Below are 16,981 nucleotides of genomic sequence, written 5' to 3' on the forward strand. Positions count from 1 at the left end.
TGATAAAGGTGAGGGTGAAGCAGGTTAATGTCAGGCCAACACCCAGCCTGACAGTGCTCTACCACCGTCATTCAGTAATCAATCCTAGTTAAAGGCTGTACTCATCGATCAACCAATCCACCTCATGCTTTTGTGATAAGTGTAGAGTAAATGCATATTAAATGCATGCAAAGAATGCATTTGTCATTTCACTACTATAAACCAGTTTGTATTAATTTTAAAAATTGATATTTTGATGGGCATGGGTGATCAGCTTGATATTGGTATGAGAACAACTGTAAACATATTTATGCAGTCATTTTCGTAATCAAATTTTACGTCAATGCCATTCTGTATTTTGAAGTATCCAGGCAAGACTTCCCTTTTCCAAAGGAGGAGAATGCTGTTATTTGCCTTCAGGTTTACAAAGGAAGAGAAATTGTGAACACAGATTGTGTCCATTGGTGCTTAGCACCTAAAACATCTGCATGTTCTGCAGATGCTCTTTTCAGGAAGGCTAAATGTCATCAGTCTGATTCTGATTTTTACATTTAAGGTTTTTCAGCCCTGCAGAACTGTATAATTTGGATGCTGAAATTAGTCAATAAATCAAATTATAGACAGCTTTTTGCCTAGTGCATGGTATGCAGTGGTTCAGTTTAAGATTTCAACTTATTTTTAACCTATCCTGGAACTTAGATTTATTTTAAAATGGATTAAGTACCAGTGAAGGTATAAGGTTAATATTTTTCCAGTCATCTGCCATGTCCCTTATGACCATAACTGCAACTTCATTACAAACCAAAGTCATTATGATAAACAAATATGTAAAGAGATTTAACTTCTGATACTGATAAAGGAGCAGCGTCTTTAACGAGATTTTTTTAAGTCCTCTCTTTTTCAGAAAGGTTACTTGTGTTTGTTTTGTTTCTTTTAAAGCCACAGAAGAAAGAGGAACAGCAATCAGAAGCTAAAGCAAGTCCAAAAAAGACATCAGAACCCACTATTGACCTTTTAGGACTTGGTAAGCAATACATAATTAGCTGTTCTTAAATCAAACACAGATACATCATTTTATATCTAATAGGTATACTTTTATTTTCTCTGTGCTTACTGATAGATGAATTTGAAAACCGTAAGATTGAGTCTATGAATTTGAAACTATAAAGGAAATGCCATAGGGGTCTTGAGTATATCAATAGTTGTGTTTTTGCTAAGGAGAGTAATGAGCTCCTGTGGGAAGGGAAAGTTATCAAAGTGATTTTCAAAGGGCTTATGGGTTGTGGTATTTCAATATTTACGGTACAAGTGTACTTTTTATTGAAAATGCTGAGGTCATCTGAATTGTGTATCTAAAATACCTTATATCATAAAATTCCTGTATTAGTTAGAAGAACAGTAAACTGGCTGCAGCTGACTAGTACCTTGTAAGACTTAATGCATTGGGCATTTCAGTATTGTGTTCTGACTGTGGCCATCTCATTTTTATCCAATATACCTTTTGTTTTCTGACTGGCAGGTAACTGTCTATTTGCCTTGTAAATGAATTTGTTTGGACCTGAATCATTTAAATTGCACTATCTAGCTATACTTTTGGGTTTTTTATGCCTTTTCTTTGCTTGTTGAAGGCCATAGTTATAAACTCTACCTTTTATTTATCTAGTGTTACTGTAAGTGTGGTTTTTTTTTCCATTTGATAGAATCTTAAAATGGAACTGGAAGAATGAAATATTACAGTCTTTTTATTTCAGTGTTAGGAAAATTTTCTGCGAGTTGTGAGTGGATATTAGGGAGTATTCCATTTATAGGAATCTGATGTTGGAGATTTTTAAAATTTCTACATAATTTCTACAGGATATTAGAACAGGCTGATGAGTCTTTAAAATGTAATTATTTTAAAAACTTGACTTTGTAAAAAAAAATGTTTTTTTTTTTAAGTTTTGATTTTAAGGTATGAATAATGTTGCAACAAACCAATAAATATTTTCTCTGTTTTAGAATTCACGCTATCATTCAAAATGCATATTGTTTTCCTATAGTAGCTGTAAAATACTGGTTTTGTACCAGCTATGCACGTGTTGTGGTCTGTATCTCCTTCCAAGTAATCTGCTACCATTGGCAAGCAAATCCTAGTTAACACAGTACAAATTAGATTATGGATGTAGAATGAATCTATTTTTAAAAAAGGTGATTTAGACTTGATTAAAAGCTGATTCTCCTTTATTTTCCTTTAGCAGACCAGCAAACTAATTAAGACCTAAAATTTAATCAATATGTGGGTTTGAGATTGCTAGGCTTCTGTACCCTTTTAGTCACAATTTGAAAAGAATCTTGGTAACAATTTTATGATATGATAATGAACATGGATTGCATAGGCTAACTTGAGATGTAATGTGCAACAGAAAGAGTTTTATAATTGGTGTTCAACAGCTGTGCTTCTTCCGTGAGATATACAAAGGGCAAAGTTTATAATTTGTATGTTAAAACCCTATAATTTTAGAGGAGGGAGTGTTTAAAGATCTTTTAAATAACAAATTGAAAAGCAGTGTAATAAGTTAGTAGCACTTGAATTCCACTGAGCTCCAAATGAGAAATGTGTATAATGAGAGCAGACCTGCATATTTCATTTGGAGAGTTGTCTTTGAAGTAATGTTTGCAGTAGACTGCTTTAGACAGTATTAAAAGAAAGATCATTTTAACCCAATGTATCAGAAACCATAGAGTAGCCCGGGTTGGAAGGGACCTCGAAAGACCATCTAGCCTGACTTTTGGGAAAGGGAGTCTGTCTGCATGTGAATATCTAGCATCCAGTTGCATCTTGGCAACCTCCAGAGATGGAGACTCTACCACATCCATGAGGAGGTTGTTCAGGTAGTTGATCTTGCTGTAAATTATTTTTTTGATGTCGAGATGAAACTTCTGGGGCAACTTGTACCTGTGCCCTTGTCTTCTCCATGTGGCTCCTTGTGAAGAGAGCCTCTGTCCCCTTTGTAGCTGCCCTTCATAGTGTAGTGCTGGCATACCAGGGTGAGATCCACCCTTACCCTTCTCTTCTCCAGGGAGAAAAGACCTAATTTCTTCAGTCTCTTCTCATAGGGCAGGTTGTCCACCCCTTTGACCATCTTCACAGCCTTCCTTTGGACCCTCTCAAGTCTGTCTGTCTGTCTATCTATCTATCTATCTATCTATCTATCTATCTATCTATCTATCTATCTATCTATCTATCTATCAGTCTAGAAATCGACCTAGATTTCTATTAAGAAATCTTTCTTAAATTGTGGGGACCAGAACTGCACACAGATTCCAGGCTTGCGCCTGACAAGTGCTGAGGAGAGTGGGATGATCACATCTGATCTGTTAGTAATGCCCCTGCTGGTGGCAGCCCAGAATCCCTTTTGCCTTTTTGCTGCAGCAGCACACTGCCAATTAAGATGTTTGATATGTCATATCAAACAATATTAAAATGGATGTGATTGCATAGCTCACTCTTACTGAGTTGACATGTTTCTAATGAGGATTCATTCTCTTACAACTTCATTTCTGCAAATGAAGAGCAGCAGTAGCTTTTACTAGGGCAGGTCAGAATTGCCTGTGATGGCAAATTAAGTAATTTTAATGGATGACAATTCATGCTAGAATAATTTTGGCTTTCAAAACAGCCCAGCTTCATGCAAAGTATTTTCTTGAGTAAGCCTCGGTGCTGGCTTTGGATATGGGGTTAACCTTTGGATCATTGCTTATTATGTCTCAGTTGGGTTTTTAATAGTAACCTTAGCAGAAGGTAAACATCCTGTGAGATAGGACTTACTCAGTGAAAACAGTAGTTAGACAATGTAAATTGTTCTTTTTCTTTACAATTTTCAAATTTTTCAAGATAGTATGCTTAGGCAAATTGTATCTTTAAATCTTGTAATAGCAGAAGTGGCATAATATCCTCAGTGACTCTACTGTTATGTTTGTGTTTCATCTGAGATTTTTTACATAGATTCATGTGGTTCCTTGGAGTTTCTGTTCAGTGGGTTTATTATTTAGATGCTGTTTGGATGTTCTCTTTCTGATGATCCAACAGGATTCGTGGCTTTTGGCCTTTTGATTCAGAGTAGGTTTTAGTTCAGTGCTCCAGACATAGAAAGGTGGGGAAATGGACATGTACAAGCTAAATATTCTTACGTTCTCCACAAGCACTACTGTCAGTGTTCTTGCTGTGCAACTCCAAATTCCTTCTGTCTCTTCTCACGCCGTGAGAAATCACAGCCTATTTCTGTCGGCTAAAACTGAAGCTGCTTTTTTAGTACCTCTTCAATTATTTGATTCTTGTCCACAGTGAAATTGTGCACTACTGAAAATGTGGGGACTTAAAATTGATTCTTAAATCAATAGTATGGGATTTTATAACATTGATTTTTAATAGGAGAATTATAGGAAACATTTTTCAGTTTGAAAGTCACAGTGCATAAACCATGGTTCTTCAGCACTTAGCCCATTACCAGGGCTGTATTTTAATCTCTCTGGTGTTAACCTTGTGCTCTCTGCTACTTTGTGGGTTTTGTCTTTCAAGGTAGCTTTCTTCACTTAGGCCAGGTAGATGTAAATAGATTTCTTAAATACTTGTAAAAAACTGTATGATAGCTATGTGTGATAGTGGGAATCTTTCTCTGAAGATTTTTGATCATTCTGATCATTTTTGAAGGCAATTTTTGATCATTCTGTTTGTCAAGGTGCATCACTTGGAAATCATTTCAACATACAGAAAAAAATGAAAAATTGGTGTTTTTTAAACTATTACCTTACAGAATTATCAGAAAGAAAGAATGTACATTTTACATATTCTACATACTTTACCATGTTGTCCCTAGACAATAAGAGCAGATGTGCCCTTCATAAATAGACAATTTTACATTCTGGAATAACCATTGTTAGTAAGTTACAGTGATTGAGCAGAAGATAAGAAATTTACTAGGCTGTTACTGTTAACTGAATATGATGTATGGGGCATTCATTCAGCGTAGTTGGAGGGGAAATGCAATATGCTGAAAGCTGCTTATCTGCTCATGTTTGGGAAATATTCGCTGAAGGAATCCTGTGAGATTTTGAGAGCTTAATCATGATATGAAATGCAGCTGGATGTTGCATAAGTCAGAAATGTATGTTTGTTGGTATTATTTGGTAAGTGCCAAAGCAGCATGGTTGGTCGTAAGTTGGAAAGCTGCATTTAAGAAATTATAAAGATTTTTTAGAAGTACATAAATATCATGTATGCATTTATAGATCACAGACTCGTAGAATCAAAGAATAGTTTGGGTTTTAAGAGACCTTGAAAGGTCATCTAGTCCAACCCTGCTGCAGTAAGCAGGGATATCTTCAACTAGACTGGGTTGCTCAGGGTCCTGTCCAACCTCACCTGACCTAGAATGTTGCTAGGGATCGGCTATCCACAACTTCTTTGGGCAACCTGTTCTAGCACTTCACAACCTTCAATGTGAAAAATATCTTCCTTATACCCAGTCTGAATCTACCGTCTTTTTGCTTAATACCGTTGCCCTTTGTTCTTTTGTTACAGGTCCTGCTGCAAAGTTTGTCCCCATATTTCTTATAAGCCCACTTAAGATACTGGAAAGCTGCTATAAGGTCTCCCCGAGCCTTCTCCAGGCTGAACAAGCCAAACTCTCTCAGCCTGTCTTCATAGGAGAGGTGCTCCAGCCCTCTCCTTGTCTTCATGGCCCTCCTCTGGACTTGCTCCAACAGGTTCAAATCCATCTTATGCTGGTGGACCCAGAGCTGGACACAGTACTCCAACTGGGGTCTCATCAGAGCAGAGTAGAGGTGAAAAATGACCTCCCTTGACGTGCTGGTCACACTTCTTTTGATACATGTCCAGTCATGTCCAACTTTACATCTACCAATATCCTGAGTCCTTTCCAGGGTTGCTTTCAGTCCCTCATCCCCCACCTATTACTGATACTGGGGGCTGCCCTGTCCCATCTGCAGGACCTTACACTTTTCCCTGTTGAACCTCTCCAGGTTTGCATGGAATCATTTCTTGAGCTTGTAAACACGTTAACATTTGTAGTATTGCTGCTATGTTAAGATTATGCTTAAGTAAGCAATGTATCTACCCAAAATGAAAACCTTTACAACCATTTAAGGCATACAGTATTGTTAGCTTTATGGCTTTCCACATTCTATTTTAAGAAGTATTATATAGAAATGGCCTCCCTGTGAATGCTTTTTCACTTCTGCAAAGGTTTTATCAGTAAACAAAATTTTATTAATGCAATAAATAGCTCTACAATAATTTCAGACAGGCAAACATTGTTTTGTATCTTTGCCCCAGTATTGAACCTTTTCTCTCAGTTCTATCTTCCTAGCAATTTGGTATAATAAATAATCATATGCATATTCTCGCTCTATTGCAAGTCTTGGTATGGCTGCCATAAATGGTTGTATATATAAAAATACATGGCAGCTTAGTAACAAACTTCTTTTAAATAGTTTGCCCCATAGAAAATGAGTTTCAGAAGCACAATGCAAAGCTTAAGAGCAGAGTTTCTTTCTTGTGTTCCCTTCTCGTGCCTTTGAAACTCTTCTTATGGTCATTCTCACTGTTAGTGCAGATAAATATACCAAGGATTAATGGTGTATATGAAAGGTTTCATAACTAAGCCAGCACTGAATTGGAAATTGTCATGTCAGGCATTAGTAAAATGTATACAGAAAAGCACTGTAAAGGTATACTTTACTGGAACCTTTCAGTCACTAAATATCCCAGTAAATAGCTTTTGTTTCTCCTATCAAATTTAAACAATACTTCCTGATCTGAATTCAGAGGCAGCATCTGCTGTTGCACAGTATGGCAGACAGCAGTTGGATGTTTTCTGTCATATTGTCATAACTTGTAAGAAGAGAAGTGTTGGGATCACAGCTAAGAGTTTGAAATGAAGGACAGCATCTATTGACATTCCATGTTACCTTCTCTGACTGAGTGTGGAAGTTCTGCCTTGCCTGTGCTCTTATTGCAATGGCTTCTGCCACATCTAAAACTTCATTCCTAGCTATGGATGTATTTTCCAGAAAAGCAATGGAAGTACTGTTGATAAGAAATTAGTTGATTCAGAGCAATTCTGTGATGGTTGAAACTGCAGACTTCTCAAAATATTCATACAGGCCTGTATAACTTAATCTGATTTTCACCTGTTCCCTGGAAAGGCTACAGCCATGTCTCCTTCTGTCAAATACACGCCACTTCTTCTAATCAGTTTTTAATGGTAGGCAGCAGAAGTTGAATGAAAAGTAATTTACTTAGAATGATTTAGAACTCAGAACTCTGCTGGAGTATCTTTCTTATAGTAAGGAAATACTTTAAAATGAGAAGGGAAAGGAGAAAGTGCTTCCTAATCCATGACCTGGCGCATTGAAATCGCAAATACCAGTAATTATAGAATCACAGAATAGTTAGGGTTGGAAAGGACCTTAAAATCATCTAGTTCCAACCCCCCTGCCATGGGCAGGGACACCTCACACTAAACCATGTCACCCAAGGCTCTGACCTTGAAACACCACCAGGGGTGGAGCATTCACAGTTTCTCTGGGCTTCCCATTCCAGCGATCTCTGTATAAGAAGTGTGAACTATTATGTTGACGTAAAAGTCTGTGATTGCCTGCATGCATGTGTGTATTTAAAGATACTAATATTGATACAGGTAATAAACTGAAGTGAAAACACTCTTAGGTTTCTTCTGTATTCTTAAATATAGTTCTTTATGGAATCTTTTTGTTTCAGGGGAGGAGTGAATGTTTTCAGAGTTGCTTTTTAATAGGTATAAATATTCTATCTGATACATTTTTTGAGAAATCAGTAAGACAGGATCATCTGTTAATACTACTCATTCAGGCTTAAAATTGTGTTGTAAACAGTAATTCAAAATGTCTGTTTTCTGTACTCATAGAGACTGTGCATTTATTTTGTAGCATAAAATCGAGTAAGAGATAAAAGGTATGTACATTACCAAATAACACTCTTACAGAAGCAGTCTAGCAAAACCCTGGGTTTTCATAGTTTTAATTTATAAGTAGCATTTTAAATACTTGAAAAATACTTTGTTCTTGCAAATGTGTTTTCCTGTGAATATTCTAAATGCATGGTTTAGTAAATGATTACATTTAAATTTTCAGTTAAACTTTATGTTCAGCGAAACTGAACCACTTTGGAATATGACAAGAGAGACTTTTTTTTTTAATACATATACCTTACTGAGAAAATTAGAACACTAAATTATTAATTCCAGACAATCATTTTGCATTAATACTATGCACAGTTCATTCCTGAATTTATCTGAAACAGTGAGCCTTTGGGGAGATCTTTTTAGAATTGCCTGTCTGCAGAATGACTTCAAAAGAAGCTTGTTACTTAAATTGCCAGTACATTTACACACATCTGAAAACACTGATGTGGATGAAATGGTGGAGCAGATTATACGTATGGTCATTTTTCTGTCCACTAACTTCCATTTGTCAGAACAGAAATAAGGGAAGGAGAAGACCTTTGTGCTAAGATGCAAGTAGCTTTGTCATAATCATAGAATCGTAGAATCATAGAACAGTTAGGGTTGGAAAGGACCTTAAGATCATCTACTTCCAACCCCCCTGCCATGGCCAGGGACACCTCGCACTAAACCATGCCACCCAAACTCATAGATGAGTTTGTAACTTCGGTTTGCAGAACTGTTGGAAAGGCAGTCCTTCCAGCAAAGTCAGATCACGACAGCATAGTGAAATGCGCTTAGGTAGGTACTTTACCCCATGGTCATTGTTCAGGCTGCTCACTGTTTACTCAGCATTGAAGATCAAATATTGCCAAGCTATTCCCATGCTTGTTTTGCCTTTGTTTGATCTTTCTTAATTCTTGCAGACAGTTAATCCTCATGAACTTGGCACAAGTTTGGGTAATAAATACACTTGCTAAGATTCAGTTTCTTGTGAAGGCCATTCACTTTGTGCTTCTCATATCCCTGTCTTTAGTGTATTTTGGTCTTTGTCATTGGGTCTGCTTGCCATTGCTAGCATGCGCAATTTGGTTTAAAGTTCCCTTTGACATGAAGTGGATTTGAGAATTGGCAAACACCAAGCTATTAATGTTCATGTTTGATACTAAATTAGACTGTAAAATAATTTGTGTATCTGTAGTAGTCACCAAAGCAAGAATATAGTTCTGAAGGAATTGCAGACCAGCACCCTTACGCTTGGTTGTTTCATAATTCCCTGTATGAGAGAGATAGAGTAAGTGTTTAAGAAATAGGCTGGGGATTTTACATATGCTGAAGTCAGTTTGAAGTCGTGGCTGCTGTAGCTGCCCTACATTTCCTATACATACTAAAGCACAAGTTCAGTATGTGTACTGTAAGACCTGAATACAGATATGCATGGATGGTGGTAACTCCTGACGTGTTCCATATTGCCAGATTTTGATGTTCATGACTTCTGTGTCAAGTTTTCAAATACATGGCAGTCACAGTCTTTACTTTTAAAATAAACAAACGCTTTCATGCAAGGCAGCTAAAGGGTGGCCAACTTCCACTGGAGTTGGAAAGCAGACAGAAATGAGAAGGCATCCCTGAGCGTGATCTTCTCAACAGATTGTCTCAGAATGCAGTGCCATCCCATATGAGTTAACAGCCAAAAATCTTGTTGGTCTTCTGTGATATTTTCCCAGTCAAGTGATTTCCAGACTAGTGAAGTGACTGGTGCTTCTTACTGTTTCTGCTATGTTGTTCCAACTTGTGAGTATCCTGGGCTACTGGGGAGGATAGTCTCCAACTGCAGTGTGCAGAACAAAGTAATGAAAAATTACAGTATTTGACATGCAGGGAGAAAAATCTTACTATAGGCTGCCAGTTATTTGTGTTCTTTAAAAAAATAGAGCAAAGAGAAACCCTCTTTCTAAGTAATAAACTTACTCTATTGTTCTATTCGGTGTTTTTTTCTTTATTTTTTTAAATTGGGAAAGAATGTTGTGGTTACATGAGAGACGGCATTGTATTATTTTAAATAAGTGTTGGAAGCTTCCTATAACTTTAATTAAGTACTGCATCTTAACTATGCTTTTTAGTAATCGGACTCCACAGTAGACTTCTAGAAACATTAAAGTGCCTAAGTCTCACATCTGCCTTCGGCCTTACGTGTTTCTATGGTGTAGTAAGACATATGTTTCATGTGTTATCACCAAATTGTTAATGCTGGTATTCCAGTGATTGACCTCTGCTCTTGAAATTGATCTTTTCACTCAAGTAGATAACTGTTGTGGGTGTAAGACACTGGAAAATAACTTTTTATTGTTTAGTAAAAGGAGAAAGTGACTTTTTCTGAAATATGTATCGACTATTTAACGTTCTTGATTCTTTTTAAAATTAAAGGGTGGCAATCTGTATTTTGTTGTGTTGAAAATTTGGAATGTATTGCCATGTTAGTTTGTCAGTGTATGTCTGAAGCTTTAATTATTCTCATACTTTTAAAATATTAACTATTTTCGCTTTAAATGTGATTCTCTTGTCTGTTTAAGATGGTCCAGCTGAAGCATCTGTTACAAATGGAGGCACTGCTGCTGTCACAACGCTGAATGATGACCTGGATATCTTTGGTCCAATGATCTCTAATCCTTTACCAGCAGCTGCTGCACCTCCTGCTCAGGTAAAATTTATTTAGTTACATGTGTGTGTAAATCTGTGCACTCGTGCATATTTTCCTTCAGGGAATTGTTCATTCACACAGAAAGGATTCATATTTCTCACACTTATGGCTGGAAACCCTTTAAGCAGTAATGGCTAGATTTTTTTCAGCCCTTCAGATGTCTATACTGCTAGGCTATATTATAGCATTAGGAGGCAGTGTGGTCTTCCCTTCTGATTCTCCCTGGTTATTCAGCTAAATTGGATTCTGTCTTACCCTGGTGATGGTAGTCATGTTTTCTTTTCATTTATATTGTTTTGTCTTGTTCTTTTTTAATAGGTATTGCTGGATATACTTTATGTTCTTAGGTTATTTGGCTCTAAGTCATATTTTTCAAGACCTCTTACTGATTTATGATGCTGATATTTAGGAGAGGCTACAGCAGATGCTTCTGTCTTAGAGATGCTAAAGATTTGGGGTCTCAAGTTTCTCAAAATCAAGAATGGATATCAAGAGCAACTAATACAGCTACCTGTGCTGATCTTTTGTCTCATCTTGGAACTTGTATGCCTGTCTTTCCTCAAGGAAGGGTAGCATAACCCCTGCGCCTGGCGTGTTCCGTCTCTTATAGCTATAACAGTTTGGAAGCAACCCCATTGCCTGCAGTAGCTGAGAAATGCAGCTTTGGGACACAAAGGAACTCCTTAAAGCTGCAGCTGTCTTAAAGTACCTGTCAGCCTCAAAGAATGTTGGTGTTGAACAGGGCTGGTACAGATCAGAATGTGCATGTGCAGGCTTCCTTACCCAGAGTGGCTTCTGAGAGGGAGGCTTTGGAGGAGTACTCAGCTCATCTCCCCATCTCTGAGGCCATTTTAAGGTAATTTATAAGCTTAATTTTGCAGAAGGCTTTGTGTTTCACTCTGCTGAACTGGAAAGAACTGTTTGTGTTCTTGATTTCATGGTTTGGGACCTGTGATATGTACTTGTTTATCCAGTAGTTTTCATAATACATGAAATGGAAGGGGTGATGATGGAAAGGAATTCTGATTGAACTGGCATATTGTAATTTCATTTCCAAATTTTATGTTTAATCATTTTGGTCAAAGGATATCCATGTTGTTCAGCAGATTTGATTGTAATTTTTATTCCTTAACCTTTACTCTTCCTTTCCCTACTTGTTGCTGAGGGCTGTCTTTGTGCAATGTGCTAGATAGGATTTTAGAGACTTAAACCACGTTTCTTTTTAATCATGAAGCTATGGATAGAGCAAGCTTCCCACCATGCCTTAAGCCACCCAGGTGGTTCAGCCACCTGGGGACTTCTGCAGTTGAGCACCCAAACAGTGAGTTCCTGTCTTTGGAATTGGAAAATTTAGAGTAGATATCTATGGCAAATTCTTAAGTTGAGATGAGTAGCACTTGTTTCAATATCTATTAACAGAATGCATTAAAATAGAAGAAGGGACCAAATGTGGGGTAGTGTGGCTTGCTTTCTTACTCAGGAGATACTTACCATGATGTTCTACAGAGTGTAGGTGCTTCTGAGATGCCGCAGTGGGATTTCTGAACATAGAAAAAGAAGAGAATTTAATGCTGTTCCTCAGACTGATTTGTAGAAGCAATGTATGACTTGATTTTTCACAGGATTGCTTGTCTTTTCTAGCTTAACCTGAAAGGCAGCATTTAGTGCTAAATGCACATGGTTTTATGGCACTCTGGAGCACAGAAATGTCTGTTTGAATGTTTTATTATGAGAGTGAAACAATGTGATGTCTGCAAACCTGAGGATTTATAACCACTGACATAGCCAAGACATGATTTTAAGATGAAAACAGACCTGCTTGTTTTTGCTTTTTCAAATGTCACTTGAGCATTCAGAATCATGTGCACTTTGACTCTGCTGTCAGATATGTGTCTTTATTACAGGTTTCAAAACCGCTTAGAATATTACTTCCTGCTCTTCCCTATAGCTGGATGCTAGTAAAAGCTGTTGAATTTATAAAGGACTGGTAAAGAGCAACATGTGAAGGAGTAACTTTTTTCCTAGAATTTTGCCCATTAGTAAACACAAGGGGGTTTAAAAAGAGTTGATTTAACCAGCTCCTACTATAAAACTAGATAAAAGGCATATGCTATAGATTTATCTGCTATGCAGTATTCATGGAGAGAAATGGTATAGATTTATCCACTATGCAGTATTCTTGGACAGAAAAAAGGATGAAAGACATTTTGTATGTTTAGTGATGTGTATGTTGTATGTACGATGTGTGTTTAGTATGTAAAGTGCGCATAGCTAAATTATATACAACAGGGTTTTTGTTGCCAAACATTGTATAGGAACTGTGTGAAGGTCTGTCATTCTTAGCTAGGATGGTGTGTCTACCATCTCTCTGGGCAACCTGTTCCAGTGTCTCACCACCCTCACAGTGAAGATACTCCTTTCTCATGTCCAGCCTGAAATCTGCCCTTTTTAAAAACTATTACACCTCATCCTATCGCAACAGGCCCTGCTAAAAAGTCTCTCCCCATCTTTCTTATAGGCCCCTGTTAAGAACTGAAAGGCTGCTCTGAGATCTCCCCAGAACCTTTTCTTCTCCAGGCTGAACAACCCCAGCTCTCTCAACCTTTCCTCATAGGAGAGGTGCTCCAGCTCTCTAATTTTTGTGGCCCTGCTCTGGACTTCTCCAACAGGCCCATGTCTTTCCTGTACTGAAGACTCCAGATGATTAGGCCTTCTCAATAAATGCAATGTGCTTTAGGAACTTTAAGCCAATTATAAATTATGTATTTTAGAAATTTTATTACTTTAAGTGAATCAACCAAAACTTTACTTTTGCCCTTTCTCCAAAAATAGTTTTTCTTGTTGTAGTAGTTTATTTCAAACCACTTCATCTTTCGTTTTAGCTCTTCTTTAATCTATTCTGCCTACATGAGGATTAATGAGATGTTAATTGCAATCTCCTTGTGATTTCCTAATTATTTTTCATAATCTAACTACAGCTCATGATTTATGCTTCTCACTGATGAAAAACATCAGAGCAACAGGAATTAATAATCTGTATGTGTACACACTGGAGCTGGTTGGGGATTTAGTTTTCCTTGTAACCTCCATTCAGTCTGGTGGTTCTTCTGTATCATATGTATTGCATTTCCATCTTTGGTCATACCATTTACTTTTAAATCCTTATTTACTTAAAGTTAACTTCTGTAGATGAACTGGGGTTAACCTGGTTCAGGAGTGAAGCTGTGTAGTAAATATTTAATGTCCCACCTGCAGCAGGTTTCATTCAGTAGTCTGTCTTGACCTTTATTTCCCAGAGCACTTCCACTAAACCAGCAGCTGCCACCTTGTCTGTGGCACCCGGGGACCTTGATCTGTTCACTGAGCAAACAACAAAATCCGAAGAGTCAGCCAAGAAACAGCTCTCCAAAGACTCCATCTTGTCACTGTATGGCACAGGAACCATGCAGCAGCAAAATGCTCCTGGTAAATAATTTTGCAAAGCTTTCTACATGGTCCTATTGTAAGCTTTACCTACAATAGTTATCTACTACAAGTGTAAAACTACAGTTGGCTACCTGCTGCCTATATTAAAATGGAGATTTTTATCAGTTATAAAAATGAGAAAGGTACTGAAATGTAATACAGAAGCTAAAGAAAAACAAAGCAGTGTGTGATTTTATTTATAGCTGTTCAAATTATCAAGTACACAGTTTACTGAAAGGTTTGTGAATGCAGCTTCTGCTCTCTAATTCATTGCTTGAGGAGTGAGTCTCCACTGTGCAAAGAGACTGCCAGGATCAGGACAGAGGTCATATCTTGATTTCAGCTCCATTGGTGGGAAAGCAAAGATCTCCAATACTGCCATTAAAAGCTTCTGGTTGACCAGAGGAATTTGCTAGACTCTTTTTGGTAGTTAACCTATGGTGACAAGTCACCTTTGAGAGTTTTTAAGCAGTTTTTTGCTTTTACCAGGAACTAAATTTACAGCTTTGATGTACAACTTGACAAAGTTATCCTTTGAAATTAGTGTGGTGCACTTCGGACTTAGGTGATGAGGGAGAACATCACAAAACACTTTTGCTGAAATCTTCCCTTCTCTACTGCAGGTATGTTCATGGGGTCATCTTCTATGCCATTTACCACACAACCACCAACTCATTTTCAAGGCTTTCCAGCCATGGGAGTCCCTGTGCCTGCAGCAACTGGGATGATGGGAAACATGATGGGACAATCGGTGCCAGTCATGGGACAGAGCACAGGCGTGATGGTAGGAATGGGAATGCCCAATGGATTTACTGGTACTACGCAAACTGGTGTGATGGGACTTCCTCAAAATGTTGTTGGACCTCAAGGTGGAATGGTGGGACAGATGGCCACGCCACAAAATAAGTATGGATTGCAGCAAAGCCAGCAAGCTCAATGGAACCTCTCTCAGGTAAAGACTTGCTGTTCCCAGACAAGAGTGCTTTAGAGACGACGCTGCTTTGCAGATACACAATGTAGGCTGTAGGAGGAAGGCAGCGGTGTGGCCAAGTTACAGACTGCTAGGAACTGCTCAGAGGACCATGTTAAAAAATCAGTGGATAATTCAATTGAAGATAACTGATAGTTAAGCAGAGAATAAATGTTGCCAAAGTAGAGCAGAGTCAGCCCAGGTTCCGTAGCTGCTCTCACCCTGGCATCTGAACTAGACAGGTACAAAACTAGCTTAGCTGTAGTTACAAAATACTGAAATATAATCACTGCCTTGTAAATAAAAGCAAAATTTAATTGCTTGAGAACAGCCATTAACAATCAGTACTTTCATTTGCAGGCTTCAAGATAAATTTCAGGGGAATGTGGAGTGCTGGGCTCTCTAACCTTCACCTGTAAATAATTTGCTTAGGCTAATCTATTATTTATCTGTAGCATTTCTGTGCTATGTTCTTAAATTTCTTAAACATGTTTAAGAGGTTCTCTAGAAGTGTTAGTGTACTCTTACTCATATGTTAGTGTTAGTTAGTATACTATATTTGTACATTATCCAATGAAACATCTTGAAATTGGGTATTTGAGAGTTTATTGGGGAAGAGGGAAACAAACCTAAACGATTCATTCAGAGTTCAGTGTGGATGATAGCAACTATTTTTGTCATACTATCGTTTGAATTATGAGAACAATATAATAATTCCATGCTGCTTACTCTGGTAATTCAGGGAGTGAACCTTAGTGACTTACTCAGACTGGTTTATGTTAATGTTTACTGTTCTGCTCAGTCCTCTGGTGTGAACATTTATGAAGGTGAGCAGGATTTCTTACATGGATAAACCAGGCTGTCATTCTGCTTTGAAAAGTAGTTTGTAAAAGGTGAGAATTTCAAAATGTCAAACTGAAAAAAAAAAAGCTGTGGATTTACTGCTAAGTCTTTTTTGAGGTATGTAGCTTTAAAAAGACCTGCATCAGCTTTGAAATGAAAATCATGCTTCTTATTAAGTACATAGTAAAGGTTGGCTCAGAGAACAAGCTCTTACATGTTTCCGTACTCCTGGCGCATCAGGTGTTACCAGCATGCTGACATCCTCCAGTCTGTAGGGGAACTGTGATCTAAGCTCTAGCTCAGTTGAAAGGGGGAGAGCTTGCTTTGCCAATTAGCATAGTGTGCTTTATAGAGTCTGCTTCCTAAGAATTGTGCTCCAGAAGAGATTAACAACTAGCTAAAGCATGCTTTCATCAGCTTTTTTAAAATGTCCATGTTCAATAATGGATTGTTTTTGCAGGTACACGTGTAGAACCACACAGGGATGAGCTTTACCCTGAAACATTATTTTGCATTTACTTAATTTTTTTCCACCAGTTTCCTTTTGCAATCCAGTATTGTTTGCTTATGTTTACAGAAACTGTTTTTTACCTAATGCTATCTCTAATTTGAATCTAGTGTTGCTTATCCAAACCATCGACTCTGGTCATTAGTTGCTCCAAATGCCTTTTTGCTGAACATCTCTTCTGTCTATACAGCTGGGTTCTGGCTTGTCTGTAGGCATTAATTTTTCAGAAGGCAAGGGAGATTAACCTGAAGAATACTTTTACATTAAGCACTGAAAACTACAGTGAATAGATAATATTTGTAGAGAGTAGAAAAACTTTTGCACCGTTCCTGAAGTGAGTTGGTTGAATTTTGAACTCTTTCCAACCTTTAACTAGGTGTTGTCTTTAATTTGATGTCAACGATTTCACTTGTTTTGAAAAATGATGGTATCTTGAGTAGATTCTTTAGCAAGAATGGTTAAATTTAGGTAATATTCAAGTTTATAAATCCACCTCGGTCTTTGTTGGTTGCCACCTAAATGGACATTTCTGT

General features: G+C 37.6%; 1 protein-coding gene across 2 annotated transcripts in view; it reads left to right on the forward strand.

Annotated features, from left to right (window-relative positions):
- SMAP1 (small ArfGAP 1) overlaps window positions 1–16,981 on the forward strand; it is an 81,662-nt gene that overhangs the window by 63,237 nt on the left and 1,444 nt on the right. For both annotated transcript variants that reach the window (XM_062608146.1, XM_062608147.1), the window contains 4 exons: window positions 919–1,003; window positions 10,535–10,662; window positions 13,959–14,127; window positions 14,751–15,079. In XM_062608146.1, the coding sequence (XP_062464130.1) occupies window positions 919–1,003; window positions 10,535–10,662; window positions 13,959–14,127; window positions 14,751–15,079 (711 nt within the window). The remainder of the gene's footprint in view (window positions 1–918; window positions 1,004–10,534; window positions 10,663–13,958; window positions 14,128–14,750; window positions 15,080–16,981) is intronic.

The sequence above is a fragment of the Pezoporus occidentalis genome, unplaced genomic scaffold, assembly GCF_034315485.1.
Source record: "Pezoporus occidentalis ecotype Australia unplaced genomic scaffold, CSIRO_AGI_Poc_V1 ctg13, whole genome shotgun sequence".
Taxonomy (NCBI): Eukaryota; Metazoa; Chordata; class Aves; order Psittaciformes; family Psittacidae; genus Pezoporus; species Pezoporus occidentalis.